This window comes from Anopheles maculipalpis, chromosome 3RL (genome assembly GCF_943734695.1).
Source record: "Anopheles maculipalpis chromosome 3RL, idAnoMacuDA_375_x, whole genome shotgun sequence".
Classification (NCBI taxonomy): domain Eukaryota; kingdom Metazoa; phylum Arthropoda; class Insecta; order Diptera; family Culicidae; genus Anopheles; species Anopheles maculipalpis.
Genome location: NC_064872.1, coordinates 44,496,640 through 44,523,314, shown reverse-complemented (window position 1 = coordinate 44,523,314; position 26,675 = coordinate 44,496,640). Strand labels below are relative to the sequence as shown.

Below are 26,675 nucleotides of genomic sequence, written 5' to 3'. Positions count from 1 at the left end.
GCTTTTCTTTTGTAATTCATTCTACCCTCCTTCCGGTAGGACCGTGGTGCTGGCAGCTCCTGCAATGTGTGAGCAGATGTTACAGGCACGCAACGCAGGCAGTTGGGATGTCTTTGCATCTGCTGTGCGTTTTTACCATCGTTTTGTTTGCGTCCTTCGTAACATTGGTGGCGTTTCTTGCATGTCCTTCAACGCTTAAGTGAAATGCTTTTTATTTATTGCATCGTCTGCACTATAGCTTTACCGATTAATGAACAAATTGAACAGCAATCAACTTCTCTGTATTAGCTATTGGCAGAAAAGAACACTATCAAGCATAATGTTACTCAGTCCAACGTATGTTTTGTAACAGAATTCCAGGATTCGAAACACAGCATGTAGATATTCGTTTCCTTTAAACCCGACAGGATGTTTGCACCATCGATTACAATATCCGCGTTATAATCTTGTTGGCGGTAAGCTTTCTCTGAAGAAAATCAAAGACGAAAATCCCTCACATACAAGATAAACCATCCAACCGTATAACCGTTGTCAACAGCTGGTCCACGGAAATGGCATACGTTTTCACTCATCCGGTATTGTCGTACGTTTGCAGACGACCCGCTCAACAGGTGTTACTACCATGTGATAAGGTTTTACTCTTACAAACGGTGCTCCACGTGCTTCCTTCTAGCTTGCCTTTGTTTACTTGGGTATCTTCCAGAAGTAGTAGACATTCCCTTGGGCGCGAAACAATTAAGCGACGGTACCACACAAAGCCACAACGCCTGTGTGATGTGTGTCCTTGCGAATTGTCATATAAACACAACCCCAAGGGTGATGCTTAGTGAAATTAGAATTATACGATCAAACAAATACTCAACCAACGTGCTAACGTCCTTTTTCCACTTTCAATGAAGTTTCTCCTTTCCCATTTTTCCTACCTTTACCTTTCCACGGCCAATCAAACACGAGTACATTCACCGAACATTGAAAAGGTATGATTACGATTACGCTTTCGAGCTTTGAACATGATTCATGATGTTTGGCAAATTGACTGAGAATTGCGCAGCAAATGGCTCGCGGTACAGACCACAGCACGAGGCACAGTGAGAGGTGAGAGCCGGGTTGGTAAAATGAAGTCATAGCAGTAAAAAAAAAAAAACACACAAAAACAAGAAAGTAACAACACCAACAAATAAAACCTCCAGTCCGGGACCAGGTGGAAAGTCCGTTTCTTGCGTGTGGCAACTTGTTTTGCAGTTTTGCAGGCCAAGAAACAACTCCAAAATCCATCGACGAATGCAACGTTCGGCTACCAAACACACGCTGCGAAGATATTGAGAGGCTGGCGTTTCATGACTTGAACGAGCCGAAGCAGTCGACCAAAGACACGGCAAACACCAAGGCCCAGAGTCAAAAACAGGTTTTTGCCCACCTATCCGGAGACAACCAGCATTCCTGTGTCTTGCGCATTCATCAACACACAGACACAACCACATAGCACGTTTTACATCGGTGGAGTGTTGTACGGTGAAGAAGGAAAGAGGCATCGTGTCTGGGTGAAGATGAAGTAGACGTCAGCCCCATCATGATCGGATGATGTGTTGCTGCACTTCAGTTGCTTTGGATTCCGATGGCGACTAAAACTTTTGGAGACATTGATTTCTGCCTTTACTTGGACACTCCACTCCTACCATTTTGACGCTAACGGAGTGCAACAAACTCATAATTCTATTGACCCGGTCCAAACGGATTTGATTATAGTTATTGTTACCCACTTAGCGCCTCATCGAGAAACAGGAACACTCGAAGCTCGCCACAGCACTACCGAACGCGGGATCGGTCATCTGACTTGTACCGGCAAACAGAACTTCCAGTTCACGCAACACATTCTATCAAACTAAAGAATAGCTCTCGCTATTCGGATGCATGGAAGCCTCCAAAATGTGTGTGTGTGTGTCTCGATTTTGTTGTCCTCCCGCTACCTTCCGACTGTTTCGCTTAATTCGTTTATTATTACACACCGGTCATAATGATGAACGAAAGGAATACAAAAAAAAAGTTTACTCCTGCAGGCAAGTTCCTACTACACATAATAAGGAACGCATTGCGCATTTGGACGACAGTGTATCCACGGTTGGCCAAAGCTGCCCATATGCAGGAGACACTTTTTTTGAACCATCAAATTGGCACCTCGTGTCCGCCCCATCTAAAACCGGGTTATCAGTGCAAACAAGCGCAAAATAGATAGAGAAACGTGTAGCCTCTGGATGAGTGATGCTGCTGCTGCTGCTGGTGGTAGTAGTTCTGTTGCTCGCTGTATGATCGGTGTGAAAACATGTTATCATCATCATACCAAGTGTCATCCGCCAGAGAGCGGCGAACCGATATAAGGTCACGTTATAAACAATCCAAACAACAAACGTGCCGGAGACGGATCGCTTCTTCCAGTCGGTAAATAACGGCGTTCTCTTGTTTGCTCAAGACGTTGCTAAGATTTTAATGACATTTACAACACTCTAGACGAGTGGAGATGAGCGACCATTGTAGAAGCAACAGAACCATCTGATAAGTCAATTTAAGGTAGGAAAATTACTGTACACCACCGCTGCTATACGCTCGGGGCTACGCCAAAAGGACAGGTAGGTAAACTGATAAGAAACTCGCAGGGCTGTGGTCACAGAGCATTTCCGCACATCCCAAGGCATTCATTTACCTGCACCCACGTGCTGCACACGCATGCCGTAGGGATTATAGGAGATAAATACGGTGCGAAAAACAATTTGCTTCGACTTGACGAACCGTAAACACGTCTCCCGGTGAACCAACCAGCATTTGACTAGAATCAACAAAAAGCGGACGTGTCGTCCTAGGAAATAGGAATCATCCCTGGCTGTGGATAGAGCGTCCTTGTAATGAAGTGTTAGCAGATCGGAAGGATTATCGCATCCTGGAGGTTTATTTTCATCCATTTGGACACGTTCGCAAACGGGGCAACCACAAAAATCTAATCCACCCGGGTAAATGGACAACGCTGCATGAATTTCATTCTTTCCGCTTCTTGGGCAAATCGTCTTACGGAGGACATTAATCCTTTGCTATAATTGAAAATAATATTTCAAACATTATTCGTTGAGCTGGAAGAAACTTAAGCGTGTTTCTAGCGTGTACGATCGCTGGTATGCAAAAATTGGTATTTCTTATCCCCGGGAGGGGCTACACATCATCCGGACCCAGCCTAAAACCAGTTAAATATTGTACCCACAAACTCTTTTAAAAGGCAAAGAGAGTAGGTAATTCTTACAACCAAACCAGGCACGAACTTGTGGCACACCAATACACAAAGATGTTGGGCTTTGAAGAGAAGTGCGTCAGCATCCATGGCCCTATAGGAGTGTGTAGGAAAGGTAACACGATGTGATCGTATATAGGAAGAAACCACCGCTGGAACCGGTTTGGGCAGCCAACAATGCTGCCGGCCGTCCGAAGAAAACCTGCTCCCTTGCTTGCTGACGACAGAAAGAAGGTGATTCTACACAACCACACACTCGATTCATGGTCGATGATCGAGTTCTCAGGATGGGGATGAGATTCTTTCGCCCAACGTGGTGTTTAAAGTTAGGCATACTGATGATGGGGAAGGTTACGATGAGATCGTCCGCCCGGTTTGTGTAGGTTCTTCAAATGCAAATGATTGAATCCGGCTGTCCGGTTGAGCCTGTTTACCTTAGGTGCGCCTGAGATGCGTTGCTTAGGATCGATTCCAGGAAACGGCTAATTGGCCGGAAGTGGTGGAGCTAGAAAACTATTGGCAGATTTAAGCGAAATGTGTTGAACATTCTCCCAACATTTCGTGAGAGTGTGTGTTGATCGACATCTTCCGACAATTCTCCCGCCACACGGCAAGATCTTCCGAGGTTCATGGTGGGGCATCGAACCTTTTTGCAACAGGTTTTGCTTTTTGCTTCGTGTGCGATTCAGCGCTCGCAACCTTTTCTCTTTCGATTCTCCTTCGACTGACATAATTTTCTTCTTGTATTCAGGTGCGTCAAACGACGATGATGATGATGAGCTTTTGTTTTACCTTTGTTGCGCCGTTTTGCTCTTCCTGGTTGCGGCGGATGAAGACCAACAACGACGACCTCAAATAAGAGATACCTCGATAATTAGTACCGCAATACCGCACCAACACCACCATGTAATTCACACTAATGGGGCCCTATATCCACGTATCACGAATTTGGTGCTCACACGAGATTTCTTTACCAGTATGAGCTGATGTATTGCTTTTCTTTCGTATCAAAGACACGCACTATCGTTTCCGCAGTTGTTGCAATGTACGAACGGAGGATGATCGGTGGCACTAACGTAGCATCGGTGTACATAATTGGCCCTGGTGGTTTTGCAATTATTTTCCCTTTCTTCATTCACTAGGGAGCATGCACCTCAAAACTTGAACTTTTCATTGATTATATTAGCTATAGCTAAACTGGGACAACGGGGATTGCTCACCAGGCTGGAACTGCAATTCATCGCAATAGCGAGAACTAGCTTAAGAATTTTGCTTAACAAACCCGCGTATAAAACCTCAAGCCTTTTCCAATCACAATTTGATCGACAAAACGCACGCGTCAGCACCAATTCATGACAGCGATCATGATTCCATACCACAGACCAAAACGCACGTTGGAGACGACGCAGCAACGGCTCGGTACGCGCTTCACCGAACTACCTCGAACAAAAACTATTTCATTGAACAGACGGCCACTCGGAACGACGCGCTGTCCGTAACGGTCGAACTTGAACCGTTTTGCAGCACACCAACACACCAACACACTGTCGTTGCTTGGTAGCGAAGGAAACACGCACACTAGCACACGCTCGATATCAAGCAGCTTACGCACACTAGCAGTTTGATCCACGTGCGTGTGTGTGTGTGTGTGTGAGAAAGAGAGAAAGAGTACAATGCGATAAAGTTTAACTTTATCCTTTGATTTAAAACTGATTAAAGTTAAGCAATGAGGTTGGTAATATTTTTTTTCACAATATTAATAATGATTTAGAGTTCAACAGAATGCATAAGAGTATAGGATTTTCCGTGTTCCCTAGATCTGCGTGCAGTTCAGAAACTCAACGAAAGTGAGACAAGTGAGAAAACTGCTCGAAACCAAGTGAGAATTGTGTGAGAAAAATTCATCATCGGAGTGAGCACACTGTTCAAATCAATGAGAAAATTTCACCCACATAAAAAAAATAATCGTCACAAAAAAAATCAATCAATAAATTTCATTTTAATTTTTTTTAATTAATCAACATCAATTCATACAGAAGTTAATCCCGTAATAAGTGTTTTGAGTTGGACTATTTACCTTACGCACAGTGAATTACTCACTTGGTGTGGTTTCGAGCAGTTGTCTCATCGGCACAATATTTAAAAGTACTCACTGGTCGTTATTCTATCATGTCTTCCTATTATCCCTACGTTTCAGTTGAATTAAAACATGCAATTGTTGTATATTCTGTTCGTTTTTAATTACATTAGGAAATGATCAATGTTTTGAACGTATGTTTTTAACTTATCTAAAATCATCATGATCTTTCTTTCATGTGGATCATCATAATGAGAGTGTGTTTACTGCTGAATATCGAATGCATGCTGTTGCGCATAGCTCCTTTTTATAGTAGTGTTGGTGTAATGCAGTAAAACGGTTCAAGTTTAACCGTTACCGACAGCGTCGTTCGAGGTGACCGTCTGTCCAATGCAATAGTTGTTGGAGGCAGTTCAGTGAAGATCAAACAGAAAACCGTAGCATCTCTCTCGCAGAGGTCTCACTGCTATCGTCTCCAACGTATGTTTTGGTTAGATGTTACCGATGTTACTCTATTGTGAAGTGTGTTTCGACCACCAAAAATCGATTGTTGTTTTTTCAAGATGACTCACTTAATGCTTCCAGATGTCTACGGGCTACAATTTCGTGTCCTCTCTCTTAATTTGTTGCTAACATGTCATTCATGAACTATTGACACTGGTCCTACAATTTTGCTTTCCATAATCCCAAACATAAAGTATGCTGCACTGTTCCTATTATTGAAAATTACAAACGGGACATTTTTTTGTCTTTTGAGGGAATGAATCTTATTATTAAAAAGGATTATCGCATGACATTTTATCGTTATTTGTTATGTTTCGTTGGATCATCCATTAACATTCACAGTTTCTATTCGTAACTGTTTTAGACCAATTGCACAAGACGGTCGAATGAAAGAAAAGAAAATCCACGACCAACTTAATTTTGAAACAACTTGTCATTACATTCTAGTGGCCAACGTCCGCATTGGCACCATACTAAAATAGTTTAAATATTAAAACTAACCATTCATATTAGTCTACCGGGGACCGGGTCACCGGTCTTCATTCGGCAAGACCGAGGGTTCAAATCCCATCCATACCGTTTCCCCATAGTGTGAGACGGATTATACACCAATTAAGTGGTTCCAGGAATCTGGTAAGTTATTGGATGGCCAGTGTGACCCATTAGGACCTTCTGGAACATCAATTTTTGCTCGTGTACTTTAGTTGTGGAGAAATATAGAAGGAAAAATACAGGATAAACAGAGGTTTCTGCATCTAATTGCATCAATGAGGTTAATATTTTACACATTAAATGGTTTCAACGAACTGGTGACTCATTCTTATTCTATTCCATTCCAAACTCCATTGCAATCGTGTATTACATTGGAACAGCAGTAAACCGGTGCATTGTAAGTTTCGTACAAAATCCCCTATGATAAGATAAATCGATAATTCCGTTCGACGAACATCTTTATCGCCTTTATGATATCGTCTTTGATATAGAAAAAAAAAAAAACGAATCGTCATTCCGACGCTTTACTTTTGTGGTGTTGCGACTGCTGGGATTGTAACAGCTCCCGGTGTTGTAGGGACAAAACAGAAGAGAAAACTCGTCTATGAAAAAAGGCAACCTGGTGTAAGTTTAAATATCCTGATCTGATTTTATTTAGAAGTTAGAATGTAAGTCATAAAAAGTCGACCAGTGGGCAATAAAAGTGATCGGCTGCAAATTTGATAAAAATATTTGATAATACATAAGTACTCAACAGTACGCATAGCTCCATAATCTGTGCAAGGACCTTAATATTGAGCAGTAAATGGCACAAGGCAGACACAAGGTCTTGTGTGCTCATCATTGCACGAGAATAGCATCGAACGATCTATCCTCCCGAATCTTTTTAGACTGTCCAGATGGAGAGAGAGAGAGACAGTGCGGTAGATTGAAAATTAGTTTTTTTATGTTTGGTTTAATGATACCAAGTGGTCGCACAGTTAATGCATGGCGAGCTTTTACAGGAACAGTTATAAAACAGTTGGTCCTGTAGTCCTGTTCTCTAGCGCCGGTGCTAGTAAATTACGGAATCAGATATAAGGCCTGATTGTCAAACCCAAACGGAAAACTTTCCGACGGAAAAACTCTAAACAAACGGAAAGCAAATTTGTATTATGGTCTCCCGTTAGAGTCGACGAATGTTTCGTCGACTTTTTGCATACATTCATACCTTTACGGATTGCTCAGTTCATACATTCACAGATGATTTCAATCGAATTATACCTATCTTTAATTGCTAATTTAGAATAGAATTTCAGTAACCAATGAATAAGTTTAGTTTGATAATACACTTTTTGTGGTGGACATTTTTTCGTGACGGACTTTCGTGGTTGTTAGGAAGGAAAATGACAGTTGGGGAACTGACGTACGAGGGACAGCTGTCAGAACAATGGTTGGGACAGGTAGCGGTCAAAGATGGGTCAACCCGGCAGTAGCGAGATAAACGGGGAATAGGTGGCACCGTTTTAAAGTTTTGGACAAAATAAATAACTAAAACCATCACCAAGTATTCTCCGTGCTATTCATTTGGAAGTTGTGACAACATAAAAGCCTTTAAAACGGTAAAAAAAAGGTGAAATGGAAGTGGATCGGAAGGATTGCTGCCAGGCTTGCAGTGATCAAGTGGACGATGCAACTTTTGTGGCGTGTGATAGTTGCGACTCATGGTGGCATTTTTCGTGCGTCGGTATAACGGAATCGCCGGAAGCCGTGGAAAAACGGAAGTGGTTGTGCGTCGCGTGCACGGGCAGAGAGCGTTCTGGAGCGGTAAAAAGGACGCCGATCAAGCACGTGGCGGCACCAACAGGTCCAGCAACACATAACCTCAAACGGGTTGAGGTTATGATGCCCACGGTAGAAAGCGTCAATCTTTCTCCGCGTGAAACAAGCGACGGCGTGTTGGAAAATCCTAACCTCAAGTTGGTTGAGGTTACGAAACGCTTGGCGGAAGGCTTCAACCTGCACTCACGGAATACAACCGACAGCGTGGCGGCAAATTCTAACCTCACTCTTGCTAAGGGATCCGACAGTATGGCAAACAGGCTAGCCATAATGAAGCGACGGCAAGAAGCGGAGAAGAAACGGGTGGAACTGGAGTTGCAGCTGCGGTTCGTGAAGGAAGAGGAGCAGATTTTGGCTGAGGAACTGGGCGTGCAAGTGACCGCTGAGACATCGACAGTGATACCATCCTGTGCGGAGGGTGGTTCGATGGAACGTGTGAGACGTGAGGAGCGCGGTTATGCCCAGCAGGAGGTGAATGTGCATCGCAACATACCAACCGAATTACCCGTGTTTGCCGGGGACCCGGCGGACTGGCCAATATTCATCGCGCATTATGAGTATACTACGGACAAATTCGGCTTTTCCAACTGGGAAAATATGTTGCGTTTGCAAAAGGCGCTGAAGGGTCCCGCTCTAGAGGCAGTGCGTAGCCGTTTACTTTTGCCGGAAGTGGTACCGCAAGTGATAGCAACGCTGCGCTCACGTTATGGTCGGCCAACGCATCTCATCTCGGCGTTAATCGAGAAAGTGCGTAGGATGGCTGCACCCTGCATGGAGAAGCCCGACACCATCGTGGCGTTCGGTGAAGCGGTGCAAAGCATGGTGGACCATATGAAGGCCGCTGGACGAGAGGCGCATCTGACTAACCCGTTGCTGCTACAGGAGATCGTGGACAAGCTACCGATGACCGAGAAATATAATTGGGTGCGATTTGTACGGCACATCGACGAACCAGACCTCCGGATGTTTGCAGAGTACATGGCCGAGTTGCAGAGCGCTGCGGAGACGTTAACCAACCGGGAGTTACCATCGTGGAAGGCGGCGGAAAGGAAGAAGCCCAGCACCAAGGCTTATGTGCACGCACATGTCGATCATCAGGAATCAACAACATCTGGGAATAACTCAACGCAGGTAGGGAAATCATTGCGTTGTTTTATTTGCGATAAAAGGGGACACGATGTGGGAAAATGTTTTGAGTTTGTAGCAATGTCGGTTAAGGAACGGTGGAATAAGGCTCGTGCACATTCTTTGTGCTTCGGCTGCCTGGGCAAGCACAACTGGCGGACGTGCCGCAACAGGCCAGTGTGTGGCAAAGAAGGGTGTACGTACCGACATCATGCGTTGCTGCACGGAGTGGAGGAGTCTCGGCGTGTCAGCAATGAGATCGGCGCTTCGGAACCCGGGGTTGGAAGGAACAATGGTGGTGCTATTGCGGAAAGCAACCATCATCAGTACGCATCGTCTTCGTCGAAGGCACTCTTCCGGATTGTGCCTGTCACCGTGTATGGTCCGGCTGGAGCGGTGGCAACGTTTGCCTTTTTGGATGAAGGTTCATCCATGACGTTGGTTGACGAGGATTTGGCAGAGAAATTAGGTGTCAAGGGTGTGGTGGAGCCTCTTTGCATTCGTTGGACCGGCAATACAACAAGGGTCGAGGCTGGGTCCAGACGCGTAAATCTCGAGGTGGGTCCGATTGGTTCTACAAGGCGTTTTGCGGTCAATTCGGTACGTACGGTTCCAGCCATGAACCTACCGCGGCAATCCTTCGTACAGGACGAAGGGAGGTGGGAACATCTGAAGCAGCTGCCGATACAGGAATATAAGGATGCGGAACCCAAGATGCTTATTGGGTTAGACAACCTGAGGCTGACGGTTCCCCTCAGGACGGTAGAGGGCGGAGATGGTGATCCAATCGCAGTCAAAACACGTTTAGGATGGTGTATCTACGGGAAGCCGACGAACCAGGAGGGTGATAGACTACTGCACATCTGCGAGTGCAATAGCCCAAACAATCTTCACGACGCGATTGGCAAATTCTACGAACTGGAGCAAATGGGGGTGGCGTACACACACGTTCAGGATGACCCGGATACCCAACGTGCTCAACATCTATTGGAGGTTACCACGGTTCGTGTTGGAAGACGTTTCGAGTCGGGTTTATTGTGGAAGGTGGATCATTCAGAGCTTCCTTCAAGCCTCGCTATGGCGAAACGTAGGTTCGATTGTTTGGAGAAAAGGATGGAACGAGATGGTCAGCTCAAGCTGCAGGTACACCGTCAGATTCGCGAGCTGCTGGACAAACAGTATGTGCACAAGGCAACGAAACAGGAACTGTCGGAGGCTAACCCGAAACGAATTTGGTATTTACCAATAGGAGTGGTTACTAACCCAAACAAACCTGGAAAGGTGCGTTTGATTTGGGACGCTGCAGCTAAGGCACATGGCACATCACTTAACGACATGCTGCTTAAGGGTCCTGACGAGGTTATGTCTTTACTTGGAGTACTATTCCGTTTTCGTCTGTATGCAGTGGCGGTGTGTGCAGACGTAAAGGAGATGTTTCTACAGATAAGAGTGCGGAGAGAGGACAAGCATGCACAGCGCTTCTTATGGCGGTACAATCCTTCGGACGAGCTGGATACCTACATCGTGGACGTTGTGACATTTGGCTCTACATGTTCACCCGCGACAGCGCAGTATGTCAAGAACCGGAACGCGAAAGAGCATGCCGAGAAATTCCCACGTGCGGTTGAGGGAATCCTTGAGAGCACATATGTGGACGATTTCTCAGACAGCTTTGGGACGACGGAGGAGGCGTGTCGAGTGTCTAACGAGGTCCGGAAAGTATTCAGCAATGGCGGATTCGAGCTAAGGAATTGGAGCTCGAATAGTGCAGAGGTAATTAAACACCTCGGTGAGCAGAACAGCGGAAACATCAAATATTTATCAACCATGGGGGATGATATCGAACGCGTATTAGGAATGCGTTGGCATCCTGCATCCGATACATTGGGATTCTGCACACGGGCGTGTACGGTGATAGCTGACTTCCTAAAGGCAGAGCGGATTCCAACGAAGAGAGAGGTATTACGATGTGTGATGTCATTGTATGATCCTCTTGGGTTGTTGGCGATATTCGTGATTCACGGCAAAATCCTGATACAAGATCTATGGCGAACCGGCACGCAGTGGGATGAAGAAATAAATGGCATCCAATACAGCGAATGGCGCAGATGGATAGAACTTCTCCCAACGATTGGCGACATACGCATTCCGCGTTGTTACTTTACCGAAGCATCGAAGAAAACGTACGAGAATGCCGAATGGCATGTGTTCGTCGATGCCAGCCAGCACGCATATGCGTGCGCTCTTTATCTTCGCACGATCGATGAGTCCGGTGAACCGCAGTGCACCCTGGTTGGAGGAAAGGCTAAGGTGGCGCCATTAAAGCCCCTTACGATACCGAAGCTAGAACTCCAAGGTTGCGTGTTAGGCGCACGGTTCTTGCGCTACACGCAGGAACACCATCCAATTCGTGTGACACGACGAGTGCTCTGGACTGATAGCACGGTCGCTCTGTCATGGATAAGAGCGGATCCCCGAAACTACAAACCCTTCGTTGCCCATAGAGTAGTCGAGATTCTGGAGAGCACGGCAGTGGATGAGTGGCGATGGGTGCCGACAGACCACAACCCAGCGGATGAGGCAACGAAGTGGAAGGGTAGGCCGAACTTCGACTACGACGGAATCTGGTTTCAAGGGCCGGAATTCTTGCTGATTGGAGAGGACGACTGGCCGCAACAAAGATCGACCGACACAGGCACGGGAGAAGAAATACGGCGGGTAAATCTTCACACCGAGGGCCCTGATACCAGACTGTTACTCATACCTTATGAACGGTTTAGCAGGCTGGAGAGACTGCAACGGACAATTGGGTGGCTTGTGCGTTATGTAGGCAACCTGGACAAGAAGAGGAGAAGCGAGCCAGTTCTGGAAGGAGTTCTTAGCCACGAGGAACTCTATAAGGCTAATATCATCTTGTGGAAACAGACCCAGTGGACATTCTACTCGGAGGAAATTCGTGTCCTGAGCACCCAAAATGGCGATGAAGTACCCCGCGGGACGGTAGCTAAACAAAGCCGTATATACAAGCTATTGCCATTTCTGGATGAAGAAGGCGTTTTACGGATGCGAGGAAGAATAGGAGAAGCGGCGGAAGTACCCTATTCCGCAAAGTATCCAGTAATTCTACCGGGGAACTCTAAATTGGCTGAGCTAATAGTGGAGCGTTATCATCGAGTCTATCGCCACGCCAATAACGAAACAGTAGTGAACGAGGTACGACAACAGTTCCAGATCCCGAGGCTGCGAGCGTTGGTTGCGAAAACGGTGAGGAATTGTGTGTTCTGTGCAATCCGGCGGGCACTACCACAAGTACCACCAATGGCACCGCTACCAAAGGAGAGACTGGCACCGTTCGTCCGGGCGTTTACCTTCGTTGGACTCGACTACTTTGGCCCGGTATTGGTAAAGAGAGGAAGGTCGAATGAAAAGAGATGGGTTGCCGTATTCACCTGTTTGACCATACGAGCGATCCATTTGGAGGTAGTGCATAGCCTAGCGACAGAATCATGCATAATGGCGGTCAGGCGATTCGTGGCGAGGCGAGGTGCACCGATAGAAATCTTCAGTGACAACGGGACCAACTTCGTGGGCGCTAGCAGACAACTTCGAAAAGAAATCGAGCAACGTAATGAAATCCTGGCAACGACTTTCACCAATGAACACACCCTTCGGAACTTCAACCCGCCTGGTGCTCCCCATATGGGAGGCGCATGGGAGCGTATGGTGCGCTCAGTGAAGGCTGCGATCAGCACGGTAATGGAGGTGAGGAATTTACCGAATGACGAGACATTCGAGACCATATTGTACGATGCTGAGGCCATGATCAACTCTAGACCGTTGACGTACGTACCGTTAGATCCGGAGAACCGAGAGGCGATTACACCAAATCACTTCCTGTTGGGAAGTTCTTCGGGAGTTAAACAACGGCCGGTACTACCCACTAACTATAGAGACAGCCTAAGGGGGAATTGGAAGTTAGCGCAACATATCCTAGATAGGATGTGGAGAAGGTGGATTAAGGAGTACCTTCCAGTAATCACGCGTCGATGTAAGTGGTTTGAAAATGTCCGAGAGGTAAGGACAGGGGATTTGGTACTGATAGTAGGAGGGACAATTAGGAACAACTGGAAGAGGGGTATGGTAGAAGGAGTTATTACAGGAGTTGATGGGCATGTGCGACAAGCGTGGGTTCGCACCACCACAGGAACGCTAAGAAGACCGGTAGCGAAACTAGCATTACTCGACATAAATACAGGGTGACCATACATAGTTGGTCACGGGCTGGGGGAATGTTAGGAAGGAAAATGACAGTTGGGGAACTGACGTACGAGGGACAGCTGTCAGAACAATGGTTGGGACAGGTAGCGGTCAAAGATGGGTCAACCCGGCAGTAGCGAGATAAACGGGGAATAGGTGGCACCGTTTTAAAGTTTTGGACAAAATAAATAACTAAAACCATCACCAAGTATTCTCCGTGCTATTCATTTGGAAGTTGTGACAACAGTGGTTCTTGATTCAGAATAATTCCTGCAAAGCACCAAATAAAATCACTAAATCGACTTCAAAATGATTGTCATACCTTATCCATGCAAAATATATACACTTTTATATCGATTTACGCTTTAACATGGTTTTTATGAATTCAATCTATACTTTCAATTGCACTGAACTGACGGTTTCCGTTTGGTTCAGGCAATGCAAATTTTTTGCTTTCCGTTTGACAAAGATCTGTCATCGACTTTTAAACGTCTGATTTAGCCAAACGGATAGCCAAACGGAAAGTCATAATAACAAAGTGACAATCATGTGACGTTTGAGAAGACGTTTGGGTTCCACAATCATGCCTATAGTTGATCATTACATCAAATTAAGCGTATTGTTAAAATTGGTCGAAATTTTACATCAATACTGACAGACAGATCTTTCAAGAAGTTAAAAAAGCTTCAACTTTACTTTAAATCATCTCATAAAAAATTAAAAAAATAGAAATGTGACTACATTTAAAATCACTGTTGCTGAAGAGCAGGGAATTGAGATCGAGGGCACGTTTACTTAGCCGGTAACGCACTTTTGAGCACAGTTTCACGTTCACCGGGTGGTTGCAAAATTTGATAGTGCTCCGGTCCTCTCGGGTGCTTTGGCTAACAAATATAAATGTTCTTCCAGTTCGTTGCACAACGATGTATCACCTGACCGGAAAGGAAGTGCAGCGTAAGAAGAGTGTAGGATATAAACATTTAGTGTCTGTCTCTATGTGGGAGCAAACATTGCTAAAAGCCTCCCACATGGTATGAGGAAAGAACCAACCAGCGTCATTGGGACAACATTACAATGGAAAAGGGTGCGACAATGTTAGGCCGTTGATGTTGGCAAAGAGATCGTCTTCGCTTTGAATTTCCATAATGTGATGTAGTTCTACCCGTTTTGCATGAGTAAACCCTTTAGATTGAACTTTAAAATTAACACTAAATCAAATTATGAACAGCACAGTTTCATACCTTGTTATTATGACCCATTTCTATGAATTAAACAAATTACATTAATTTTAAGTTCGTAATATTCTGAAAAATTAAAAGCTAACAATCGGACTTCTGTCGGAACTGAGTCAAGTGCAGCAAACGCACACGTATCTTCAGCCCCAAACCGTTCCTTTTTCGAGGCGCGAATGATGATGATGATGATGATGATGGAAGATGTAAACGGAATAGTGCAGCCAAAGCCACCCATGCCACATTGCCTTGTAACGGTCGCCAAGCAAAACGAGGTCAACCCGATTACACAATTTGCGCGACACTGCAGCAAAACTTCAAACTGTATGGAGTAGGCTAAGAAAATCGGATTACTGCAATCGCATCGAACCATAAAAGGTATCTCAGCGTGCTGACATCTAAACATTGGTACAGCTGTCGCCTAGACACACCTGACTTTCGGTGTACGACGAATTCATTAGATGTTCAGCTCATCTCAAAGTCTTGTGGCACTGAACTTAACTTGAAGAACTGGAGGTAAGAAAGTACTTATCATTTCTTAATTTAAGATCCATATCGCCAGTGTGCTTTATGCTGCTCATCGATAGAAGAAGCATTTGCGCTGTTACATAACTTTCCTGGCGACTCGCAAGCCTTGCTAGCGGATTCTTTGTTCGCGAAATGGTTACCGAGGGATCATCTTTGTTGATGAATTTTCGACCGATTCTTATCGAATAGCGTTCAGAATTGTACCAAAAACATATAATTTTCGCTAGTCGTTTGGGTGTATCCATTCATAATTGTATATCATAATAATATTCTGTAAAAAACAAAATGTAACTTACCCTAGCTTGCTGTGATGTATCGGGGTGTGTGTGTGTTGGGTGATGCGTCTAAATGGTTATCTATCGGCCCGGGGTACCTCTTAGTGCTGTGGTGGAACGTCTGCAACGTGGAATCGATTCCGCGATAATGGTTAAAACACGAGCACAGAATCGTGGTGCATCGAGGAGCACTTAGGAGTGGCCCCGCCGGTGTGAGATTTCGAAATCGTGCGATATACGAACCAATCGTTGTGACTGATTACGGCAACGTTTTGTGTTGTTGTTACGTGCTCTGGTATATGAGCTGGAGTCAGTCAGCATCGGGTAAACTATCACAATGCACCATGCGGGCGAATTTTCTCATGCCGCATTTATCGAAAGCTTCACACCGATCTTTTCGCTTGCTGTCAGCTCACCTGTTGTGAGTGTGGGAGGGGAACCAGATCATTACTGCAGGGGAAAGAAAGTGCGGCATATCTTGACGGTTTGACTTATTACGGTACTCTAATTAAAAATTCGGGTTTCACTTTTTTTCCTTCGCCTTTTCCGCCAACCTATTCCAAAACTTTTCCTCCCTTTTCCACTTCGGTTTTCACTGTTTCAATGAGCAATCTTAACAAAAAAACGAACGAACAATTTCTAAACTTCAAAGACGACTTGAATTCATCGCTCAAACCGTATGTGTGATTTTCTTTCACATTTCAACCAGCCCCACAGAGAGACCATTGGAGCTGGGAGTTTTGTTGTTTTTCACGTATTTCGAAGTTGCCCGTACACACATACGAACCTACTTTGCACACTTACACACTCACACACCATGCGGGCTTTTCCGGTAGTGGAAAATCACGGTTCAAACACTGCTCGTCGATCGTAGTAGACTTTTGCAATGTCTACTTCGCATAGCAAGCACTTGATTTTGATACGCTGTGCATGGTTTTATCGGGCATGCTAATGAAGAGGAACTGCTAATTTGAACCGTAGAAAAGCAGTATTTTCCGCTAAGCTAAGAAACACCATTACCCGTCGTCAGTATATATGCTCCACATTTGTTTGTGTGTATGCAAGGAATTTTCATTTCGGGCTTGACGTGACGAAAAACACCCACTTACCGCATCGAAAAGAGTGAGAATTTAATCGATACCAGCGCTAGGTTCTGCGCTGGTTACTGGCCATTCACAATTCACAAACATTTGCTTATACTGCTTGGTGGTAGGTAGTACGCCGTGCCGCCAACAAAGATGCTACTCCCGTCAGGCTGAAATACACACGCTTCGCTAACGCGTTCAGTGGCTTTATGATGAGCGAAATATAGCTAGCAGAATGGGAAACGTGAGCGCTAATAACTTGAACACAAACTTTAAGGCCTGGCCCCCACTGAAGCTATTTTCCTTACGTTTCCATGCCAGCAAGCAGTGCCAGCCAAGCAGGCATGGAAATCGGACCCGTTATAGTTTCCACCACACGTTGGTAATACGATTTCGCGAGCAAACGCCGTGAGGGGTGGGTTTAAACTGAAAGAAAATCGCATCCCCACGATATGTGCGTGCTGCGCTGACTCCATATAGAGCTCTCTGTGAGAGATCCGAACTTGGCACACTGGATGTCGGTTGTTCCCGCTGCTGGTCAAATTTGAAAACCATTTTACTTCTCACGTGCCATTCGGTGGAGCATAGCAGTAACTGGTAATGTTACCAATTCCAGCTGTTTTTTTTTAAATTTTCCCAACAAGGGGACAGTAAACTACTAAACACAATTGAACACCGATACTCTTTAGCCACAGGGATGTAAACATGTAAACATAATGCTTTTTATCAAACATTTGTATCCATTACTGTCCAATATTATCACGCCTTTCTCACACGTGTTTCGCAAAAAATGTTGGTTGACTCATTTAAATCTCGAATACTTGTAGCTTCTATTTTCGTGTTTGCATTTTTAGGCAAAACGTTTTATTTCAGTTATTTAGATAATTTTTAATCACCAATATGAATGCGAAAAAGCTATTTTCCCATAAATAGATATGGTGGAGATTTAAGATTTTGCTCAGTAGTGGAGCAGTCGTTAATGCATTTCCATAATTCCTTTTATGTTGTATTGTGTTTGTGTGGCACGAAATTCTTTCAGATCCTATCATGTGTCGCACATGCGCTTACACTTCTATGGCTGCATGAAGGAACTGTTTTTATTTACATCCTTTTCGATAGATGGATAGACACCACTACCTTTGAGTGTGGTCGCTCACGTACCATGTAATCTGGTTGCTTGTGTGCCATGTAATAAGGTTCAGCATTTTTTGTTGTCTTGTGGTTCGTATTTGGCCTTAAACCGTTCATTTCTTCATTCTAACGTTCGCTGACAAGGTCGACGACCTTGCTGAGATTCAGTTGCGTAACATTTCCTATTCTCCTACCGCTAGTTTTAAGCCTTATGCGGTTACTAACTTACAACTGTCAAGCAGAAGTAACGGGTTACTGTACGACTTCAAACTTCATTCGTATCTCGGTATCCTTCAGCACGTACATCAGTTCTTCATCCTTTTGCGAGCGCAGTTCGTCAATGGAAACCTCCTTAAATCCGGTGTCTTTCGCTGGATCGTCTGGCACGATACCACTGTTTGCCAACGGCAGTTGGGGAATTTGCGTACTAAAACTATGGCCTATGCGCTCCGAATTACTCGGCGTTACTCCGATCCGTGCCCACGAATCCGCCCCGAACGGTATGGCTAGCGGTGACGAATGATCAAAAGAGGCCGCCCGAAACGGATTTGAAGGACTTCCGAAACCTAAATGGTTCATCGTGTCTCTGGCGAGTTTAGAAACGGAGGAGTTTTTCGAAGAATAGTACACCAACCCGGCACCTAGAGTGTGAGCGATGGAGCGCAAACATCGGCACACGTGTTTTCGTACCTCCGAGTCCAAATTTTGGTAAACGTCGTACTTACCACCGACGATGACGATTGGAAAGGGGAACAACTCTAGCGTGTTTAGGTCAGGATGGTCTTTACCGATTCGCTGTACAGTGAGTGCTTTCATTTCTTCTATCTGACCCAGGGTAGCGTGTTTTTCGGTGGCTTGCCTCAAACCATTTAGCACACTTTCGAGATCGGTCCACAGTCGGTCGGGTTGGGAAAGATCTAGCATAATGATGCTCGAGAATGTTTGAAGTCCATGGGAGCGAATGGGCATCTCTATCAGCTGACTGGAGTTTGATAGGCTGCCCAGTTCCCACACGTTGCATATGTTCTTTTGTGCGCCTTGTCCCGACGCAGTTTTTCGACCGAACGAATATTCTAAAGCTAGTGTTGGTCTCGGTACATCATCACGATCTAAAAAACGATTTATAAGTGTCGATTTGCCCTGAAATGAAATAAAACGAAAGCATTTACTTTAATTTGTAACCTTATCGTTCTGGGATATGGTCTTTACTTACAACTCCTTTGCTTCCGAGCACGAAGACGGTTCGTTCAGTAGGCGTTGCAGCAAGACGTGTTTCATTTTTCAACTGTTCCGTCACCAGTTTGACGGCAATGTCCTGTATTGTTTCCGTCGTATCTACTTCCATCGAGTTTAGTTCACTCATGGTCTTTCCGATTTCTTACAGACAAAATTAAACGCAACTGAGAGCTGTCCGATAAAATATTACAATCGATGAGACTCAATGCCGTAGTGATAGTTTGTAATGGAACAGAGTGATGTTTGAGGCGTTGCTACGAACGACGAATTGTTTGGTAAACAGAACTGTTTCGCCATAGTAACGCCAACGCCATGAAGGTGCATAACATTTTCTATCGCATACAGATTTAGCGGATGCAACGAATATTTAACATTTTTGGGTCACATTTGCTGCTCATAAATATTATGCACATCCTTGTTTATGTTAGATAAATAAAGATAGGAATGAAATATAATTGTTTGCCATGTTACAGTCGAAGGTAAATGAAAATTGTCATTGTTACAAAGACGCGTTCAGATAAGGGGTTCAAGAACACCATGGAAGTGAAACACAAAAATAAGAAAATAAAAAACGCCCAACATGTGACAGTGACTGTAAAAAATTTACACAAAGAAGATTACTAACTCTCAAAAATTCGTTTTGAGAAATTTTAGTTACTTACCAGATGCTAAGACGGCTCACAGACTGCAACGTTTTCGTCTGCACATCAAATCATTTTTTCCTAAAGTCGGCTAAACGTCAATTTCACAGTTCATGTCTCAAAAGTAAAAGAAAGATAAAAATAACAACGCAAATAAAAATTGCAGAACTATGAATAACGATTTCACTAAAACATTTCATGCGAATAGAGCAAAAACCAAACTAGTTTTCACAAACTCACTTGGAGAGCCCAATTGTTCAAGAATTTGTACGCAAGTTTTTGTTGATGCACGTGTATTTATTTCCAAAATATGGTTGTATCCTAAGTTGTAAAACAGCTTAAAAAGTGGCTAGCTTCAGTTGTATGTTTTGGTGGGTTATACACACACACCACCGGCTTCATCTTTTGCATTCTATCTTCCATACACCTAAAAGATGCTAGTTCCTCCATTTACTTACGACTTACACATTATACATCGATTAACATTAGTGTTTTGCTTTTCGTGTGAGTGTATCGGTATAATATTATCTACAACAAACACTTTTTTTCTACTACTTTTGACGAAAAACAAAAAAAAAACAAATAAACAGGTGTTTGGAGTTGCCTTCACTGTGACTTCTGTGTGTGTGTGTGTTTTGGATGTTGTGTGTCTTTCAATTGCATTGATGATTGCATAGTTAGCAGCAGTTCTTTTTGATCGCAATGATCATGCTTAATCTAGAAAACGCTCAAATTCCCTTTGCCTCGTGTGATGTGCCTTAGTAGTGTTTACTATTTTGTTGATTGCTGTTCTTTATCTCTCTCGCTTTTTATCTCTCTTTCTCTCTCTCTCTCTCTCTCTCTCTCTTTCTCTCTCTATCTCTCTCTTTATCTACCCATTGTTGGAAAACATGTTTCTATTGCATTGCACTTGAAATAGCATTAGTATTCACCTACAATATCATCAGCATTTATAGTACACGATTTAACGAGAACTTGGCAAATTGTTTGTTTTTAATCGTCACACCGCCTCACTTTGTTTTAAACATTGGTTATTAACACATAAAAACGTTTGCGGAGCAAAATATCGTTGGGAAAATATCCAATTTATGAAAATGAATTTTAATGCTTCAGGTAGATCGTAGACTTGTTGACATTACTTCCTTGAAACCTTTCTGTTCGTAGAAGTTTGATTGTTTCGATGCACGAATTAACAAGTTTTCTACACACGATATGTTTGCAAACAGAGGGAATTACAATCAAACTGTACCACATCCACACTATCACTATTTGGCCTCTGATTTGTCGGATTTAATAGCGGCGGAGGATTGTTTCTTCTTCTGTAAACTACGATACTCCTCGAAAAGATACTTCATATCGGCCAAAGCGCGGCAAATTTCTTGCGCAAACCTTTCGGAGCTCTGCAATATAAACAAAAAGCATGATAATAATGTATTGTATAAAGCAAAATTGTGCAATCAAACATTACCGTTGTTCCACAGGATTTTTTTGATGATATGTGGAAGAATATAAGATCCTCGCCAGCGACAATGTACGACACACCATATCCATCGTCGGCGACGGGGCCAAAGCCGCCACCAGCACTGATGCAATTTGGATGTTTCTTCAGGTCCATTTTAGAAGTTTGGCCGTGTGGCGTTTGACTAGTAGATAATCTCCATGGTTCGCTCAGCACCTCCTGCAGGAAGGGTGAGTCAATTTCCAGATACTTGGACACCACGTACAGGCAGAACAGATGTCGATCGATTCCTTTGCCGCACATTGCATCCTGGTAGCCGAGCTGGTGCCGTTCACAGGCCGCATTCAACAAACGCACACGCTCTTCAATCTGAGAACGAATAAACGGTGTCTGTAAATTATCTTTTTCTTAAAATGTAGTCGTTTAATCTCCGTACCGAAACGTTTGAATCAAGCATCGCTTTAACCCATGCAGCCGATTCGATCGTGCATGGACGAACGGTTTCCGTACGACCTTCGCGGAACAACCGTGTCATGGATGCTTCATAGGTGAGGGAAAATTTGCCCGCATCTCGGTAGTATGCCAATTGTAGCGCCATCTGAATAAAGGCATCCGGGGAAAGGCGACACGTCTTCATCAATCCCTTACCGTACGCATCGTGCACCAGAATACGCAAGTCCACATCCTGTTGTGGAATGGAAGAGAGGGAATACTTAGAATTCAACACATACATTACACTACACTAGTACAACCAGACTTACATTCAACAGCTTTTGTGCAGCAATGTGCGCCTCTTCTATAGCGTCCTGCGCTACTCTATCGTTCAGGTCCCACGTCAAACGTTTTGGAGTTGGTGGTTCAAACTCAGGAATGCCGACAGTGTTGCCATTTTCATCATATCTATTCGTTCGATGTTTTGTGGGCAACCGTGCAAACCAAAAGTAAAATAGTTATCAATATACGTGTGAAGAATAACATATTCTTTTGCGGTGTTATTAGCTTGTTTGGTGCAATTTTAGCGTACAACAGTGACTACTGACAAAAGAGAACTACTAATATAAGCCAATCATAAATGAAAATAGCATTTAATCATACACAATTTGCTCAGTCGTGTATTAGATTAGTGGAAAAGGAATGCAGCAGGTGCATGAAGTGGATTGCAATACTATCCGCAAACTCGCAAGCATTTTTGGTTACAGTTTTCTTTAAAACCCTAAAGGCAGTCAGCATAAATATGCTTGAAATGTATTAATTGTAATTTTAATTTGCAACTAAAGCTTATTCACAACAGTTAGTTTGTAAGCAACAGTGGTAGCAGTGCCGAAATTATTTTTTTTTTCTAAATACAAAGAAAACAACTTGCTTCAAATCATCCTGCGCGCCATACGGTAATTCAGATAGAGAATAACATTTGTCAGAGAGATTAGTTGAGAGCACACATGCTTGGTACACGCTTGGTAAAAGTACAGTGTGTAGAAAGGTTTAGTAACATTTTACATTCATCAGTGTGTGTGTGTTTTTGAGTAGAGACAGGTTGGTCCTTATATTAAAACCATTACCGTGGATTGGTTGCCTCTTCAGCGACAATATATTCCCAAACATGTGCCATAACAGGTGCATCAGCCCTGGTGGAAAACAGAAGTCAGTAGAACAGTAGTAGTAATAGTAGTAGTAGTTAAGTGTAAAGTTTGAAAAACGTTAACAATGAGATTGATTTAAAATGGAATATTCATCGATCGACGAAAAGAGAGTACAGAGCGTAGAGTAGAGATGCGGAAGAAAGTACAAATGGCCATGTTATGTACAGTTCGAAGTGGTTGGGCCAACTTAAATGTGTATCAAGTGTGGTGGTTCAACAGAGTACCTTTCCCCGTTGTTTGTGTTTCAATAGCTTTGAAAATACATTTTCACCATCACCTGCAGATGTTGATGTCACCTGCATCCGAATGGCTAAGCAAAGGTACAGAATAATCCTTCCCAGCAATCTTATACTGTGTACAACCAGCTTCAGGCGGCACCGAATATGCAGAAACTAAAGCATAATGTGAATCTATTTACAACGACTTAGTGATTCCTAACCATCATTACCACAATCATCCAAAAAACAGTAACTATCACCATAATCATTCTGAGCAGTACGTGCGATCGTTCCACAGGGAATGCACTTCTCCGAAAGGCACTTCACCGAGCAAAACCTTATTGTAACAAACTATGTACATAAGCAAAACATGAAGAGAAGCAAAATTTTAATAATATACGTAGCGTTGTACACTTTACCGCTGCTCAGTTTCTCCCATGATCAACATTTCCCAAATGTGCGACATAACGGCTGCATCCGCCCTGTATAAAGGATTACGATGACGAAACGGTACGATCGGAAGGAATTCATGTTGACATTGATGAAGTAGCGGATCGAATCGCGCATCACATGTACAGATATGGTGGTGGTGGTGGTACATACATTCAACCGAAACAGTTTTATACGAATGAAATTTTGTGGATTATGATGTACCCGGGAATGTATTTAGGAGGTGTTTCACATTCAATGTAGACATGTGGTGGTACGACGAGTTTTAACAAAAATGAGATTTAAAAGAAGAATAAAGAAACAATACATGAAACAATTGGAACACATTTATCGATGTTGTAGGATCGCTATAAAATGACTGTGAGAAGAGTAATTATACTTTGGACTGTATTCAAATGATGAATCTAACGACGAAATATCCAGCACGATCTAGATCAACTCGACGTTTAACATCACGATACATTTACTTTAATTAGAATCTTTGAAGGCCTAGAAGAATATCTTCTGAAATATAAAAAAAAAACTTTAACCCGACCACTTACCACGTATGCTCCGCGTTGAATCCAATCTACAAAACCAAAAAAAATCGTTTTAAAATATTGTTGTGTCTCATTCATTCGCTAACAATATGCTTACCCTGCCATTGCTACCAACGCACACGGTAAAGCTCTTGTCGAACCAGCGATCATGGCCATTGCCGTGCAGTAGGTAGCGCCCGAACTGGTCCAACTTTTCCGGATGAGCCAAATCAAACTCGAACGGTTTTTCATCGAGCGACAGTACAAACGCCGCACTTTCGACGGTATGTAGCGATGTGCGGTTTGCTCCCTTAGCGAACACGGTTTGTCTCACCTGTGCCCACTTGGTACGATCTCCAGCAGTCAGCGAAGCCAGCAGCTCTTCGCCCGGTTGGGGTTTTTCCGCTCCCTGTTGCAGGATGTGTTCGATCTGAATTTGCAGTTCACATGGACGCAATATTCGCCCATTGTGATAGATGATAACTTTGTAATAGCAGCCGCGATACAGCACGACGATGTGGTTTGAATCTTGATAGTGAATGATTTTATCGGTCTCTACACCGGGGGCACGTACGGTGTTGAAAATACGCTCATACTGCCACGAACACAAAGGCACCAAACCCTGCACTAGGATCTGTAAATGTATGAGAAATATCGTCGTTGTAAATGATTTGAGTCATCTTTACTCTAAAGATTTCCTTCCTTACCGGTTCGAGTTCCTGCCGTTCAACGGTACGGCGGAACTGTAGTAGTAAGTTTACCACACTGGCTGCCCGTGCACTCTGTACCTTGGTCGGATGCATAAAAATGGCATCGATCCCGTAAAAGTTGCTGTTAACCATGAGCGCACCACGACCACGCAGATACACGTACTCCTCCCACCAATCCGACACGTAGTTGGTGGACCACCAGCTCTTGAGGAACAGATAGCGCTGCAGTTTGGTCGAGATGCCCAGCTGGAATTCTTTCGCTAACCGCTCCATTCGGTTGTAGTTCGTATCGTCCAGCAGGGGACGAACGGAGCGAAGATAGCGGGTCATCGTATCCTGCACGCTTGGCAACGGTAGCCTCGGGAGCGATCCTTGGAAGCTGTACAGTCCTGGTTTATTCCAGGTGGCAAGTATTTTGACGAACAATCCCCATAATCTTGTCTGGAGGATGCGAAAAACAAAAACAACGAATGAGGAATAATATTACCAACTAATACTGATCAGTGCCATTACCTGCAAAGACACTTTGCTGCCCGGTGCACGTTTTTCATACATCCATCCTTTGTACATAAGCAACAACTTCAGCGAGTAACGCATTGTGTAGCAAATTGATAGCCAAACTACCAGCCCGGCTAATGAACATGCCGTCAACTGCCATTGGAGTGTGTCGCTAGAAGTAGAAAAATAACAATTTTTACTCAAACAGCGTTGATAACGATGGTGCAACCAGCATTCACCAAACACAATCTACATACCCTGGTAAAACGGATAGCCATTTGTTGACTAGATCGAACGGAACGTGTCGTTTGGTAAAATGTAATCCCACCGCTATCGCTATCACCAGCCACAGACTTTGAAGATGGGCCGGATAGACGCCGTTGCGTACTCCAGTCTGTAAGATAATGAATAATAATGATATATCATAAATAGCTGGTAACTAGTAACAAGAGGCAAAAACAAAACTCTACTTACCCGGAATCGTGCCAATCGTTTCTTCCATGATCGTACACCAGACTGCCAGACGAGATCTAAGACCTCACGATCGTAATTGATGTCCCATCCTTCGTGGGTGATTGAGAACGAGAAAGCAACAGCTGAATGTGCTTCAGCCATTGCACCGGCTACACGTTACCGGTACAAATGCAACCCAGCCACCAGATCGTACGCGCGTTCGAGCAACTTCCGTCTATAACTCAACCGTTAAGAGCAGTCGGGATACGATGCGTGATAGTTGCTCTTTACTGTTCAATCACAACCGTGCACAACCCGTTGTTACAAAACTCAACGATTGCGGTGATGTTAAATGATGATAAAAATTATTCGAATCTCACTGGAAAAGAGGAATGAAAGAACAGAAAATTTCACTAAAGAAAACGCAAAGATTTGGACATTCTCATATCAAAATAGGTCACACACCGGGCACACGATTAGAGTGCCCACTCATTCAGCAGGCTGCCCTCCCTCGCTTCCTAATGTGTACACAAAAGTACTCTGTTTATGTTGATAATGTGTTAGCCCGAGAGCGGCCGACGGGGCGTTATCAACGGACTAAAGAAAGCATGTCGCGGTCGCAGTGCTGACAACCGGTTCCAGATAAATGGCATGAAAGGAAAACTTATAGTCACGCTGCTATTATTCACATGCTATAGCCCTCTGCCCTTTCCCGGCCGGGATCCAGTCCCGATTTGCCATCACAGATTGAAGGTTAATAACTTTTTCACGAGCGTCACGGGCCGTTATAGTTGTCTCGGGATTTCCCCCAAACAATTATTTGTGTGTTTATTGTTAATCCCAATGCCAGGAAAATGATTTACCTTCTGATGGGACTGAAGTTAATTTTTCATTTCTATCCATCATTTTGCTTGTAATATTTGAAACTTTGTTCTCAGGAAAAATAAAAGTCGACTTTGAAAACTTTTTTTCATTTTAGTTTGTCGCGAAATGAAAATAAATAGATGTAAATTGATACGATAAAATTTCTACACAATGTAGCATTGGGTGC

General features: G+C 43.9%; 4 protein-coding genes across 6 annotated transcripts in view; 2 read left to right on the top strand and 2 right to left on the bottom strand.

Annotated features, from left to right (window-relative positions):
* Positions 1–26,675, top strand: part of LOC126564104 (probable serine/threonine-protein kinase DDB_G0282963) — a 160,469-nt gene that overhangs the window by 7,147 nt on the left and 126,647 nt on the right. The window lies entirely within an intron of this gene.
* On the top strand, positions 8,232–18,007 carry LOC126560656 (uncharacterized). Its single transcript, XM_050216614.1, has 3 exons — positions 8,232–12,011; positions 12,219–13,223; positions 18,002–18,007. The coding sequence occupies exons 1-3, from the start codon at positions 8,232–8,234 to the stop codon at positions 18,005–18,007; spliced, it is 4,791 nt and encodes a 1,596-aa protein (XP_050072571.1).
* Positions 18,054–19,079, bottom strand: LOC126560655 (cytoplasmic dynein 2 light intermediate chain 1). Its single transcript, XM_050216613.1, has 2 exons — positions 19,015–19,079; positions 18,054–18,969 (listed from the first exon to the last, which is right to left on the bottom strand). The coding sequence occupies exons 1-2, from the start codon at positions 19,077–19,079 to the stop codon at positions 18,054–18,056; spliced, it is 981 nt and encodes a 326-aa protein (XP_050072570.1).
* LOC126564139 (carnitine O-palmitoyltransferase 1, liver isoform) lies at positions 20,936–25,851 on the bottom strand. Of its 3 annotated transcripts, XM_050221086.1 has the most exons (12): positions 25,646–25,851; positions 25,429–25,565; positions 25,187–25,343; positions 24,671–25,114; positions 24,082–24,597; positions 23,988–24,013; positions 23,415–23,477; positions 22,697–22,762; positions 21,899–22,037; positions 21,574–21,822; positions 21,147–21,506; positions 20,936–21,078 (listed from the first exon to the last, which is right to left on the bottom strand). In XM_050221086.1, exons 1-12 carry the CDS (start codon positions 25,784–25,786, stop codon positions 20,944–20,946), a joined length of 2,433 nt encoding a protein of 810 aa, XP_050077043.1. In that variant the 5' UTR covers positions 25,787–25,851; the 3' UTR covers positions 20,936–20,943. The 3 variants fall into 3 exon arrangements, with proteins under 3 accessions (XP_050077043.1, XP_050077042.1, XP_050077041.1); XM_050221085.1 differs by lacking the exon at positions 22,697–22,762; XM_050221084.1 differs by lacking the exon at positions 23,415–23,477.